The sequence below is a fragment of the Scyliorhinus torazame genome, chromosome 2 (genome assembly GCF_047496885.1).
Source record: "Scyliorhinus torazame isolate Kashiwa2021f chromosome 2, sScyTor2.1, whole genome shotgun sequence".
In the NCBI taxonomy this organism is placed as follows: Eukaryota; Metazoa; Chordata; class Chondrichthyes; order Carcharhiniformes; family Scyliorhinidae; genus Scyliorhinus; species Scyliorhinus torazame.
Genome location: NC_092708.1, coordinates 356474208 through 356488223, shown reverse-complemented (window position 1 = coordinate 356488223; position 14016 = coordinate 356474208). Strand labels below are relative to the sequence as shown.

Sequence of the window (14016 nt, the reverse complement as noted above, 5' to 3'; positions counted from 1 at the left end):
CAATAGAATATAATAGTGACGTGGGCAGATGTTAAAAGTGATATAGACCCCCAATTATCTGGGCCGACTTTCACCGTGCCCACACTAGAATTCCTTACACTTGCGTACTCTCCCACTGTGACTAGGCGTATTCCCAGGATACGCATCAGAGGTGGAGCTGGCATGCTGCCCTCCATGCCCTGTTGCCTGGGATGCTCTTGTCGGGCGTCTACTGGCCTCAGGAATGGAGGATTCAGATTAGCTGGGCTCTCCCGAGTGGAAGGTCCCAGGATGTGCTCCGATGCATCCTCCTCTCACTGGATGCTCGTGACACCCTGGATTACTCCGTGGGACGGAGGGATAGCTGGAGAGAGTTCCAGAAGCCATAACATTATCTGGCACTGCCAGTCCTGGGAGGTGCCCCCATTGTCTGCACCCCTTAGCCATGGTCCACAGGGACTGAGCCAGGCTTCGGAGTTTATCCGTTATGGATCTGACCTCTTGTTCCAGGCTTTTCACTGCGGATGTCACCCTTGCAGTGTTGGACGGGGTGCCATGCATCGCCGCATCTCCTGCGACAGAAGCCTTTGGGACTCCTCCATTCGGCCTTGTAGTTGCAGGAGTGTCACTGACTACACCTCTCGGCATCTGCCTGTGGCGCAGCGATGTAATGGGATCCAGCAGACCTCGGACTGTCCGATCCCAAGGAACGCTCCTGCCTCCACCTGACATGCAACAGAAGCTGTGCAGCACTCACCAGAAAGTGACCTTGAAGCCTGACTGCTAGGTTTGCCCACCAATGCCTCTGCAATGGTGAATGGTGCGGGTGATAGCTGTGATGCTTCCTCGGTGTCCTCCTCCGAGGTTGTGTCATGGATGGGCGGTAGACGGGCCAGGCTGTTGCAAGGCAAGGGGCATGTTTTTGGTACATGGCCTGGCCAATGGATTGGACCACAAAGAACTCACTTGAGACTGGTCATTTGGATGAAGAAGGCTTCTCACTTTCCTGTCGCAGGCCAAACTCGGTCTCAGCACAGGCCGACTTCTGCTCCTCCCCTGTGACCTCTATGGCCCCATCCTCGTACAGAGTCAGGATCCTCAGCTGAGGCATCCCACAGCCAGTTTTCTCTCACTCGCGGCGCTTGTGGACAATCTTCTCCTGCAGGAACACAAATGGGGATTATTTTAGCTGGACACCTGGCAGGTCGAAGGTTGATGACACCTAGCAAGTGAGGACAGTGTGCCAAAGCAGGGAAGGGTTCAGTTGAGGAGTACCAGTGGGGCTTTCAGAATGCTGGTAATGTGGTCCTGTGAGATCGCGGTATGTGTGATCCAGGTGACTTTCCGGGGGCGGGTGACGAAAGGGAGAGTGCGGAGAGGAGAAAGGGAGCACTTACCCCAACTGATTGGCGTCGGTCATTCATAATTTACTGCATTGCACACCCGTCTTCGTGGTCAGGCTGCTGGCACTGACCAGTGCTGTGGCCATCTCCTAGCTGGGATTCATCACCTTGCTGGAAATCCTCCTGCCAGCCCAAGGGTATATTATAGGCCGCCTCTCTTCCACAGCATCCAGCGAATGGCTGAAGGCCCCCTCTGTAAATCTAGGAGCTGGTTTCCTAGCTTCCATTCTCCTGGCTTGAATGCGAGCAAGTACTGTGGAGCCAGTTCAATGAAGTGCTCACATGATGCCTGGGGCGGACGAATCAGATGCTTCGTGCCTCAGGGAAGGCATTTTTCATGTGGGGGGGAGAAAGGTTTTTCAAAGTGCCTGAAAATTATATTCCGATTGCGCCGGGAATCACACCGATTTTCCCGCCGAAAATTACGTTGTCATTTTTGGGGAATATTCCGCCCGTTGCAATTGCATTTTATTGCTCCCGTTTTATTATTCCTCTTAACAGATATAAAGGTGATTATTTGTGTGATGTGCAAAAAGTAATTACTTTAATCCTTCTAATGAGGTTTATCACCCCCTTATTACTTTTCAATAACGTTTTCCACTTTTCTTCCCATTCTGATTTCTTACAGATTTGCCAAGGTTTGCGATAGCAGCACCTAAAATCCCCACAAGGTTCATTACAATAAACTAATTTGCAGTAAAATATTTGAAGAACTAAACACACTAATAACCTCTTATTTCCAAGTACAGATTAGAACTGCACTTTTCGCTAATTAGTATCAGTCTGTTTACAATGATAATTGTGGCCTCCTCGCATATTATTTAGTAGCTGTGTGAAGACTACTGATCCTGTAATTAAACTAACAACCACCAGTGTCTGTTTGCAGAGGCACAACCTATCCTCAACCCAACCTCCACCCAATCCAGAATCGCTCAGGATTGATCCAGTAAACATAAGATACAAACGTTTCTTATTCTCCTTGTAGCGGGTCATAATTCTCGAATCATGGAAAGAGCCAGAGGGTTTTAAAACCCCTGCAATAAAATATTCTTTTCAATCAAGAATCAACGCAAACAATTTGGGGTCTCCTTAGAAAGGAGACTCCGAGGCAGCTTTTCCTGTGTGGCAGTGGTGAGGTTTGTAAATGATCCAGATTGTGTACACTCAACATCATTGATGTGGAGGCAGAGCTGCAGACACTGTGACACAACAGGGAGGGGTAAAGTTACCCAGATGTTTTATCCCAGAAGGGGGTCTCAAACCCTTTAGGTTAGGCAGGACTTTAAGGTTGGTCAATGGTTAAGGACAGAAGGGTGTGCCTGTGGGTCAGACAGATGAAGGGAACCAGCATGTCATGGCGGAGGAGCCTCAGTCCCTGACTTTGTTCAACAGTTACGACAAGGTGCTTGTTAACCTGTGTGGATGAGGAGAAGGACAAATAATAATTTTTATTAGTGTCACAAGTCGGCTTGCATTAACACTGCAATTAAGTTACTGTGTAAAGCCCCTAGTCGCCAGACTCCGGCGCCTGTTCGGATACACTGAGGGAGAATTCAGAATGTCCAAATTAGAACATAGAACATACAGTGCAGGAGGCCATTCGGCCCATCGAGTCTGCACAGCCCCCCCCACCCCCCACTTAAGCCCTCACTTCCACCCTATCCCCATAACCCAATAACCCCTCTTAACCCTTTTTTGGTCACGAAGGGCAATTTAGCATGGCCAATCCACCTAACCTGCACGTATTTGGACTGTGGGAGGAAACCGGAGCACCCGGAGGAAACCCACGCACACATGGGGAGAAAGTGCAGACTCCGCACAGACAGTGACCCAGCCGGGAATCAAACCTGGGATCCTGGTGCTGTGAAGCCACAGTGCTATCCACTTGTGCTACCGCGCTACCCCTTATTACCTAACAAGCACGTCTTTCGGGACTTGTGGGAGGAAACTGGAGCACCAGGAGGAAATCCACGCAGACATGGGGAGAAAGTGCAGTCTCCGCACAGACAGTGACCCAAGCCGGGAACCAAACCTGGGACCCTGGCGCTTTGACGCAACAGTGCTAACCACTGTGCTACTGTGCCGTCCCACTGTGCTACCCCCTGGTGAAGGATGCCATTCAAGAGGAGGGAGCAAAAAGGAATGTGTTACTGATATGAGACAGCGTGGTCAGGGAAATAGTCATTGTTCCCTGCAAACATGACAGGGAGCCAGGGTTCAGGACATTTTCTTCAGGAAAGATCCTATTCTCGTGGTCCATGTGGCAACCACTGACAGAGCAGAACAACATTCCTGGTTCTACCCAAGAGAATTTGAGGACCAAATTAAACTGCAGAACATCAAAGGTAATCATCTCTGGGTTGTTACCTGGACCACGTGCCAATTGGCAGAGGGTCAAGCAGGTTAGAGAAGTAAAAGTGCCATTCAAAAAGTGGGAAGAAAGGGTTTTGAAGAGTGAGCTCAGGGAAGAGTGAGTTATTCCATTGGAATGGGCTTCATTTCAACCTGGTTGGGGACAGTTTCCTAGGCAATTGCATAACAAGGGCAGTGGACAGGGTTTTACACTAACAAAGAAGGAGAAGAGTTTGGGCGAAGACAGCGCTGCACGATAGCATGGTGGTTGGCACAATTGCTTCACAGATCCAAAAACATGGGGCTGAATAATATGGTTGGATGGGTAGGATGTCACTCATGCCCCTCCCCCAGAAACAACATAGGTATGGAGCCACCATTCTCCACTCCAACCTGTCCTGCAGCCATAAAGCAATGTGGGCAGACTAACGAGGGCTAAGTGGGGACTCCTGCCCATGTCCCGCCCTCTGGAACTACTGGCCAATCCAAAAACGACTGCTCGGGGTACGTAAAATTCAGGCCATGGTTAAAAGGCAATCAAGGTTTGAAAATAAACCCCAAATATTATTTTAATTTAATGAATACTTGGGCCGACTGAAAATGACACCATGGGATTGATCGATAATAGGTAGTTTTAAAAAGAAATATTTTTATTCTCCTCCTTTTCACATTTTCTTCCAAATATACACCCACCAACTAACAATAAGCAGGAACAAATGCAATGTCAATCCCCTTGTCAACAACAACAATCCCATCCACCTACCAGCCCCACAAACAACAGCCCACATGTTAACATAAACAAAAAACAAAAAGGAATCGCCGGGGGCTGGCGTGAATCCCGCCCCCGCCGGTTGCCAAAGCCTCTGGCAACGGATATTCGGCGGGGTCGGGAATCGCGCCGCGCCGGTTGGCGGGCCCCCCCCGCGCGATTCTCCGGCCCGGATGGGCCGAAGTCCCGCCGCTAAAACGCCTGTCCCGCCGGCGTAGATTAAACCACCTACCTTACCGGCGGGACAAGGCGGCGCGGGCGGGCCCCGGGGTCCTGGGGCAGGCACAGGGCGATCTGGCCTCGGGGGGTGCCCCCACGGTGGCCTGGCCCGCGATCGGGGCCCACCGATCCGCGGGCGGGCCTGTGCCGTGGGGGCACTCTTTCCCTTCCGCCTCCGCCACGGTCTCCACCATGGCGGAGGCGGAAGAGACTCCCTCCACTGCGCATGCGCGGGAATGCCGCCAGCGGCCACTAACGCTCCCGCGCATGCGCCGCCCGGAGATGTCATTTCTGCGCCAGCTGGCGGGGCACCAAAGGCCTTTTCCGCCAGCTGGCGGGGCGGAAATTTGTCCAGCGCCGACCTAGCCCCTTAAGGTTGGGGCTCGGCACCCAAAGATGCGGAGCATTCCGCACCTTTGGGGCGGCGCGATGCCCGTCTGATTTGCGCCGTTTTGGACGCCAGTCGGCGGACATCGCGCCGTATCCGGAGAATTTCGCCCCAGGAATCACCCACAGTCACCATTAACATGCACAGTCCCCCTCCCCACAATCCTATCAACCCCCCTCCGAATGTTCGATGTAGTCCAATTCTTGAAAGTGCATAATGAATAACGCCCATGAATTGTAGAAGCCCTCCATCCTTCCCCTCAATTCAAACTTAACCTTCTGAAGAGTTAAGAATTCCAGCAAGTCCCCCCACCACGTCAGGGCACAGGGTGGAGAGGTTTATCTTCATCCCAACAGGATCCGCCTTCAGGCGATCAACGAGGCGAAGGCTACAACATCTGCCTCCGCACCCGTTTCCAACCCCGGCTGGTCCGACATCCCGAATATGGCCTCCTGAGGTCCCGGGACCAGTTTCACTGCACCATTTTAGAGATTACCCTAAAAACCTCCTTCCAGTAATCCTCCAGCTTTGGACAGGACCAAAACATATGAACGTGGTTTGTGGGGGCCCCCCGGTTTGTGGCCCCTGCCCGCAACGTTCACACACATCTTCTACCCCCTCAAAGAGCCGGCTGCTCATCCTTGCCCCTGTGAGGTGGGCCCTATATACCACCTTCAGCTGAATCAGTCCCAACCTCCATGTGGTGGAGGCGTTCACTCTCCGGATGACCTCACACCAGAACTCCTCCTCCATAGATAATAGGTAATTAATGTTATTAAGGGTTACAGGTCCAAGGCAGGTTGATGAAGTTAATACACAGGCCAGCAATGATTGGATGGTCAACAAGCTGAATGGCCTACTCCTGTTCTGTACGGTGCTATAATGTTACCTTTTTACTTGGGTTATTTCTCACTCTTCAATTTTTCATATGATACTCCAACTGGCAATAACATTTGTGCGTATGTGTTTGTATGAGGGAGAACAAATACACACAGATGCGCAAAATAAATGGGGTTAATAATTTGCAAACTCATCCACATTTCTCTGTAATTCGGATAGTATCCATTTCACATTGGGCAACCACTTCCATGGACAAACCACCAATCATCATTTCTGGGGAGGAAGTAGTTGTGCACAAGATTTGAATTGATGTTCAAACGTTACATGACTTGTACATGTTCAGTTTGAGATAAATGTGTTCATAACGTGGCCAAGTATGTCGAGTATCAGTCTGCAAATCCTTCCAATACACACCCAATGACAGGTAGGAAGATCGGGACAGATCTCTGGTCAGCCACATGCTGGAAAGAACGTTAAAGCCTCTGCCACCACGATCCATAGATCCAGGCTACAAAATGCATGTAAATGTGCATGCAGGTATAGCAACCCAGACTCGCTGAGAAAGTAGAGGATTGGATAGAATCAAACAAATTACCTCAAGTGGGACAGTCACGCAAAGCTGCGTGAGCTGAAAGTTAGAGCTAGGCATGTTTATGAGTGTTACCAAAAATAATTTCCTCCACATCCTCACTGCCTGAAAGAGTGGTAGCATTTAGATGAGCACCTAAAATGCCATAGCATACGAGCACTTGAAATGCCATAGCATACAAGGCTATGGACCAAGTGCTGGAAAATGGGATTCGAATAGATAGCATGTTGTCGATGGGCCGAATGTCCTCTTTTTGTGCTGTAATGCCTTTTGACTCTATGGCCACCAGCACATGCTTAGTTGTGTTAAAAGCCCCTTTTTGTCATTCTGGTAGGGACTTTCCTCCATCAGAAAATTATGAGTATGCACACTATCAGAATCAGGATGGTGCAATTTTCACCTGTGGCATTTTAACATGTGAAGAAATGATTGTCTGAACAGAGTTTCAGTACCTTTTAGCGTTTAAGTATGAGACTTCAATTTAATTTAGATTCTGTGGACCAGAATCCATGCAAATAAATCTGGCTCCCTCACCCTTTCAGCAGTCATATGGGTCTGTGAAAAAATGAGGGTTGCAAGTCAGCCACTGGGCGATGGCAGCTGGATTTTGTAGTGAAAACACTGGGCGGCAGCTCATTAACACATATCCCGGAGTCCAAATATAAAACAGCAACAGTATAAAAGCATTAAATTGTTACAGGGTTGCCTGAGAGTGCTGCTGTTGGAGAGAACATCAAAGGCAAAAACTGAACAGCCTTATCGTTATCGTAAAAGCTGGACTGACAACACTCAACATAATTAAACAGCAAATCAAACAGCAACATCGAGAGACCGTCAATCAGCAGCTGGTATGTGGAAATCAGGAAAATACTGCCCAAGGGCCCAGCACCTCCAGAAGCTTCACTATAATGGGTAGTTGACCCAGAGATGAAATATTGGTTGAAACACATGGAAAGTGTGAAGCTACCATACTTACCCAGTAATTACTCACTAAACATGCCTAAAATGAGTTAAGGCTTGTCCATTTTAATATAAGTGGATTTTTACTGGCTTAATAAGTCTTAATTACCGGCAAACAACCTTTCCAGCACTAAAAATGAACTTTTATAAGTGTAGAGTCTCATTGCTTCTGCTTTAGATTATTGAAGATTTATACCCCTCTTAATCTAATCTTTATTTCTTCTTTATTTTGTGCGCTGCATCTAATTTAATATTGAATGCTGTCTATGAACATACACTTCCTGGTTTAAATGCTGAACTGCTGATTAAAAATTCTTCAAACTAATTGTTTAACAAGATACACAGTTGCTTGCCCTATTCAGACAGGACCCAAATACAATGTAGAGGACATAGCGCTGAATACAATTCCAATCACTGCGCGTTTATGTGGAAAAGCGCGTGGAAAATCTGCAAGTTACTGAAAGCAGACATGTTGTCAAAGGTTTTGCACTTATCAGGACAAAAGGCAAGTCAACTCCAATTGGCTGATGCATTGCCAGGGAGAAAGCAACATGGAACTTTAGGTTCCCCAAGCTTCTAAATTCTAAAAAGGCACAAGACCTGAACACAGTCAACTTGCCAAACAACTGCACCCTCTTCAATTGTGACCTTTTCAAATTCGGCATTCATGCGCTTATCCTGATGAGTGCAAGATGACAAACTTTTGTAAGATGTCATTCTTTTCAACAACATTCAAGTTCTGTACTACCAAGTGGCTCTAAGTGTAAGTAACAAGATTTTCTGCTGACACAACATCTTGCGAATTAGAAACGAGGAGACACATCAAGCTAGTCAAAGGTATGATTCCGCATAACCCAGGCCAACAGCGCAGCAACTGCATAATAATGAACTCACTTCAATAAACGTATTAAACTCATTGCACTTCATTCAATTGCAGTTCTAAAAATGCCATTTTAGCATTTTTACAGACTCTCCTGTTTGTTTAACACAGTAATCTAACTTGAGCCACTGTGTGGGCTAAGTAGCTTTACCAGATGCCATCTGTTGTTAGACTCTAGGCACTGCACAAACAATAACATGGCAAACAGGTCAAGCAGGATAAACAGAAAAGGATTGTAGGATTTCACAAACTACTAGGGCCTAATTTTCACATCCATCATTCTTCCTACACCACAGAAGTCATGAATTAGTCCCTTTCTTCATAGACATCCACAATGCAATCACAGGTCTTGACGGGGCTGCAGAAAGATCCTCTTGAACACCAAATGGAGAGTTCTTCATAAGTCATCCAATTAAAACTGCTTAGCTTTTCATGCATCCCCTCAAAATCCAATGAAAGCAGAGAGCTCCCGTAATCAGCAACTTCCATTTCCATTGCCGCCTTAATGTTGAAAATATACTATCTCGCAGGGGTTTACAGGGTGGGAATGATTATGTCTCCTGTGGTTCTCGCGGAATACGAGCTCCCCCTCTGAGAGGTGGGGGAACTCCAATTAGCAATGTATAAAAGGTCAGCCTGCAAGGCACCAACCAGAGGGATCCCAGTAGGGATCTACCAGGAAGTGCACACACTGCATTTGTAAATAAATCAAAGTTCTTTATTTTACTTGGGGTGTGGACTCCCCGTAACCTTCTTGAAGAAAATGCCCAAGGAGATTTGCAGCGGAGAGAAATAGACACCTTGGGCGAAATTCTCCCCCAACGGCGGGATGTCCGCCGACTGGCGCCAAAGCCGGCGCCAATCAGACGGGCATCGCGCCGGCCCAAAGGTGCGGAAGGCTCCGCATCTTTGGCGGCCTAGCCCCAACATTGGTGGAGGCCGTGGCGGAGGCGGAAGGGAAAGAGTGCCCCCACGGCACAGGCCCGCCCGCGGATCGGTGGGTACCGATCGCGGGCCAGGCCACCGTGGGGGCACCCCCCGGGGTCAGATCCCCCCGCGGCCCCCCCCAGGACCCCGGAGCCCGCCCACGCCGCCTGGTCCCGCCGGTAAATACCAGGTTTGATTTACGTCGGCGGGACAGGCAATTCCTGGGTGGGACTTCGGCCCATCCGGGCCGGAGAATCCAGCCGGGGGTCCGGCCAACCGGCGCGGCCCAATTCCCGCCCCCGCCCAATCTCCGGGAGCGGAGACTTCGGCGGGGGCGGGGGCGGGATTCACTGCGGCCAACGGCCATTCTCCGACCCGGCGGGGGGTCGGAGAATGACGCCCCTAATCTGTGAGCCAGAGCTGATAGGTGATCAAAAGAGAGTTTGAAAAGACAATTAAAGATGGAGTTGTGGTTGCAATCAAATCAGCCATGTTCTTATTGAAAGGTGGAACAGGCTCGAGGGGCTGTGGCCTGTTCCTAACTTATAAGTTCATCAATATGTTTGTACAATAATATTCCCAATATTGTGCTTCTAAATATAGTGATCATATGAAAATAAATGGCCGGGGCCATGGTGTCTGCTTATCTGTTTCTTTGCCTACTGTCAACCTTGACTTTATGTTGGGCGGCACGGCGGCGCAGTGGCTAGCACTGCTGCATAGGGTGTTGAGGACCCTGGTTCAAACCCAGCCCCGGGTCATTGTCTGTGTGGCGTTTGCGCATTCTCCCCGTGCCTGCGAGGGTTTCATCCCCACAACCCAAAGATGTGCAGGTTGGGTGGAATGGCCACACTAAATTGCCCCTTAATTGGAAAAAAAAAAATCATTGAGTACCCTAAATTTTTTTTTAAAACCTTGACATTATGTGATAAAATATGATTTAATTAAGAATCTGGGGCAAGATTCTCCGGTATCGGCGCGATGTACGCCGCCTGGCGCCCAAAATGGCGCAAATCAGTCGGGCATCGAGCCGCCCCAAAGGTGCGGAATGCTCCGCATCTTTGGGGGCCGAGCCCCAACCTTAAGGGGCTAGGTCGGCGCCGGATGAATTTCCGCCCCGCCAGCTGGCGGAAAAGGCCTTTGGTGCCCCGCCAGCTGGCGCGGAAATGACATCTCCAGGCGGCGCATGCGCGGGAGCGTCAGCGGCCGCTGACGGCATTCCCGCACATGCGCAGTGGAGGGAGTCTCTTCCGCCTCCGCCATGGTCGAGACCGTGGCGAAGGCGGAAGGGAAAGAGTGCCCCCACGGCACAGGCCCGTCCGCGGATTGGTGGGCCCCGATCGCGGGCCAGGCCACTGTGGGGGCACCCCCAGGGCCAGATCGCCCCACGCCCCCCCCAGGACCCCGGAGCCCGCCCGCACCGCCTTGTCCCGCCGGTAAGGTAGGTGGTTTAATTTACGCCGGCGGGACAGGCATTTTAGCAGCGGGACTTCGGCCCATCCGGGCTGGAGAATCGCGGGGGGGAGGGGGGCCCGCCAACCGGCGCGGCGCGATTCCCGCCCCTGCCGAATATCCGGTGGTGGAGAATTCGGCAACCGGTGGGGGCGGGATTCACGCCTGCCCCCGGCGGGGGGTCGGAGAATCTTGCCCCTGATGTGTAACATCACCACACTGCCAGGGCAGACCGGTTCCTGTCCTCCATCTCCATGCCGAACTGGTCTTCATGGACAGCATCGTGCTGCTGGATCCATGGACACTCCTGTGTTACCAACTCAGATCAGTACCGTGCCTGGGGTTGTGGAGTACAGGGGTCTCCTTGACCCTGTTGCCAAACACCAGTGTTTACCTGGACATGACCGTCCTGCAGGACTCAGGAAGCCACCGCAATAAAGATCCGAAGTTCAACCAGGGGTGGAGAGCGAGGTGAGCCTGGGGTTGGCGTGGGAAGGATGGCTTGTTGAAGAGAAGGGGGGCAATGGGGGGAAATGTGGAAGGAGGGCTGTGCAAAGAGGGGCTGGCGAAAGGGTGAGGGCTCACAATGTCAGGCAGAGAGCAAAGGGGTGGGTGAAGAAGACAAATAATGGAAGGTAAAGAGAAGGCTGAGGGAAGGGCAGCTGGATTCTGCAAAGTTGCATGAAACTCACAAAAAAAGAGCGTCACATTGTTTACTGCAAGGTAATGGATGAAGACTGCAGATGAGGTAGGGAGAGGACCAAGTGGGGGATGTGCACCAAAGAGGTGATGGGCTCCAGGACAAGGTTGGTTGAATTGACAAACAATCTTCATAGAATCCCTACAGAAGGATGCCATTCTGACCCATCGCGTCTGCACCGACCCCTCTGAAAGAGCACTCCACCCAAGCCCACTTCCCCGCCCTATCCCAATAACCCATTAACCCAACCTACACATCCCATGATACGAAGGTGCAATTTATCATGGCCAATCCACCTGACCTACACAAGTGGGAGGGAACCGGAGCACCCGGAGGAAACCCACGCAAACACGTGGAGAAAGTGCAAATTCCACACTGATAGAGAGCTAAGGCTGGATTTGAACCCGGGCCCCTGATGATGTGAGGCAGCAATGCTAACCACTGTGCCACTTTGCGGTCCTAACTTCTTCTTGAGGCTGCTAGCCTTTTTCGTCGGAGTTGCGGACATCCTGCACGGTCTGGGGAAGGCAGGTGGGCTGGAGAGAGTGATGCGAGTGCGCTGGACTGGTGTTTAAAGGTGGTACCGGAAATCTTTGAACCCATCAGCTAAGGATGTATCAACCGCCAGCCCTCCTGAAGAGTGGGAGGGGAAGTCGCCTGTGCATAATTAATGAGGTTCAAAGTGCAGAATCTGGGGCGTCATTCTCCGCCGGCGGGAGTCTCCGTTCTGCCGGCGCCCGGGGGTTTCCCGACGGCGTGGGGGTGCCCCACAATGGGAAACCCCATTGACCGGCCGGTGTTACGGAGACTCCCGCCGGCCGGTCAGCGCAGAAATGTGGCGGGGCGGGTAGGAGAATTTCGCCCCTGGGGTGGGAATCTGGCATGCGGCCCAGTGAGAAAGGTGCCGCTGATGCTGCCCGCCAACGCACTCAAATGGAGGAATTCCGCCCTTAGAGTTTGTGAATTAGGGTCAGGAGTCTCACAAGGAGGGCCTTTGGAGAAACTGAGTGTGGGGTTGGCAAAAGGCAGATGAGACCTATCAGGGTGAATGCTCCGCCGGCGGGATTCTCCATTGGCCGGTGGCGGGAATGGAGGATTCTGTTGCCGGTGACGACCTGCTGCCGGGGAACACGCGGCTGAGGAGGTGGAGAATTTAATCCATTATTAAAAAAAGTAATACGTAGAGGCAGAGCAGAAGGTGTAAAATTAATTTTCTGGAATAATATCAGGTATGACCTGTTCTAGAATGTTTGAACACGTTTTGATTCTTTTCTCTCAAAACAAGAAGTCCCCATCAACATCTTGAGGTTGTGAAAGCATTTGGTAGGTTAGAGACACCAAGGAAGTTTCCACTTACAGGTGGGTTCAGATCGAGCCCCCATTAATGTACGATGGTCACTAATTAATCCCAAAGGGAATTCAGAGGAAACAGATTTGCTCAGAGGTGATCAGAAAATGGAACTCAGCAGTAGTTAAGGTGACTGGCACAGATACAGTTAATGGGCAGCTGTATGAATACGAACGCGAGGCACGAGGGAGTAATGAAGAGAAGGATTTGTGGATGGTGTCAGGGTGGGGGGAGGAGGTATAAACACTGGTACAGTATGGATCTGTTGGGTTGAATAACTTTTTTCGGCGCTGCAAGTATTGAATAATACCCTAATTCATTCTCATGCTGAATAAATTACTGTACAAGACTTGCAGGACCAAAAGATGCATCGACTTATCTTCAAGTTCCCATGGAAATCATATTCTATTCTGATGATTAAGGCATATGTGGCGATATGTTGTGTGTGTGAAGTGAGGTCGTCACTGGTGACACTTTTTCTAACAGGACCCGAGCTAATTGATCTCCACGCTACATACTGCAGTTTGGAAGCAACAGAAGATCTGTGTGAGGTACGGGTGGTTTTTGGCGAGTGAGAGGATGCGTTTCTCGGTCATTGTACACTCCACGTCATCGTCTTGGAGAATCATGTCTTTCTTCAATATTTTCACCGCGTAAACGTCTTCCGTCCCTTTCAACTCAGCCAGCATCACCTGGAGTCAGAGAGCAAGTTTATGAATGTGACATTTCTGGCTCAATACAGAACAAACAAACAAATGGACACCTTCCCGCAGAATGGCTTCACCAGTTAAGACGTCTCTGTTCTGATTTGGCATTGCTCTCGTTTTTAAAAAGGAAAATCTTTTTTAAAAAGGGCCTGCACTTCCCCGGAGTTGGAATCTGCAGTGGTTTGCCGATTCATGCCCGATTATTTATGTCAATCTTTCTTCCATCCTATCTTGCCTGACCTTCCGACACAGGCCGAGAATCCCCGGGGCCCAGCACTGAAGTCGAAGAGAGTTGATGTGAAAGAGGCCATGCCCATTTGTTACGGCATTGCTGTCGCAAATCAGGTAAGTTTAAAGATCCTGTGAAATTGAAAGATTTTTGACAGGCCAGGGAGAAGGTTGTGGATAGAATTTAGGTGGTTGGGTGGGAGATGGGGAGAATCTGAGGTCGGGGAGGTTGGAGTGTTGATCGAACCTTGGCTCAGGAGTCGGGAGGTGGGGGG

The 14016-nt window shown here is 50.3% G+C and overlaps 1 protein-coding gene across 2 annotated transcripts in view; it reads right to left on the bottom strand.

Moving 5' to 3' along the window:
* Positions 1-14016, bottom strand: part of prkcha (protein kinase C, eta, a) — a 302477-nt gene that overhangs the window by 80308 nt on the left and 208153 nt on the right. For both annotated transcript variants that reach the window (XM_072491907.1, XM_072491914.1), the window contains one exon: positions 13325-13498. In XM_072491907.1, the coding sequence (XP_072348008.1) occupies positions 13325-13498 (174 nt within the window). The remainder of the gene's footprint in view (positions 1-13324; positions 13499-14016) is intronic.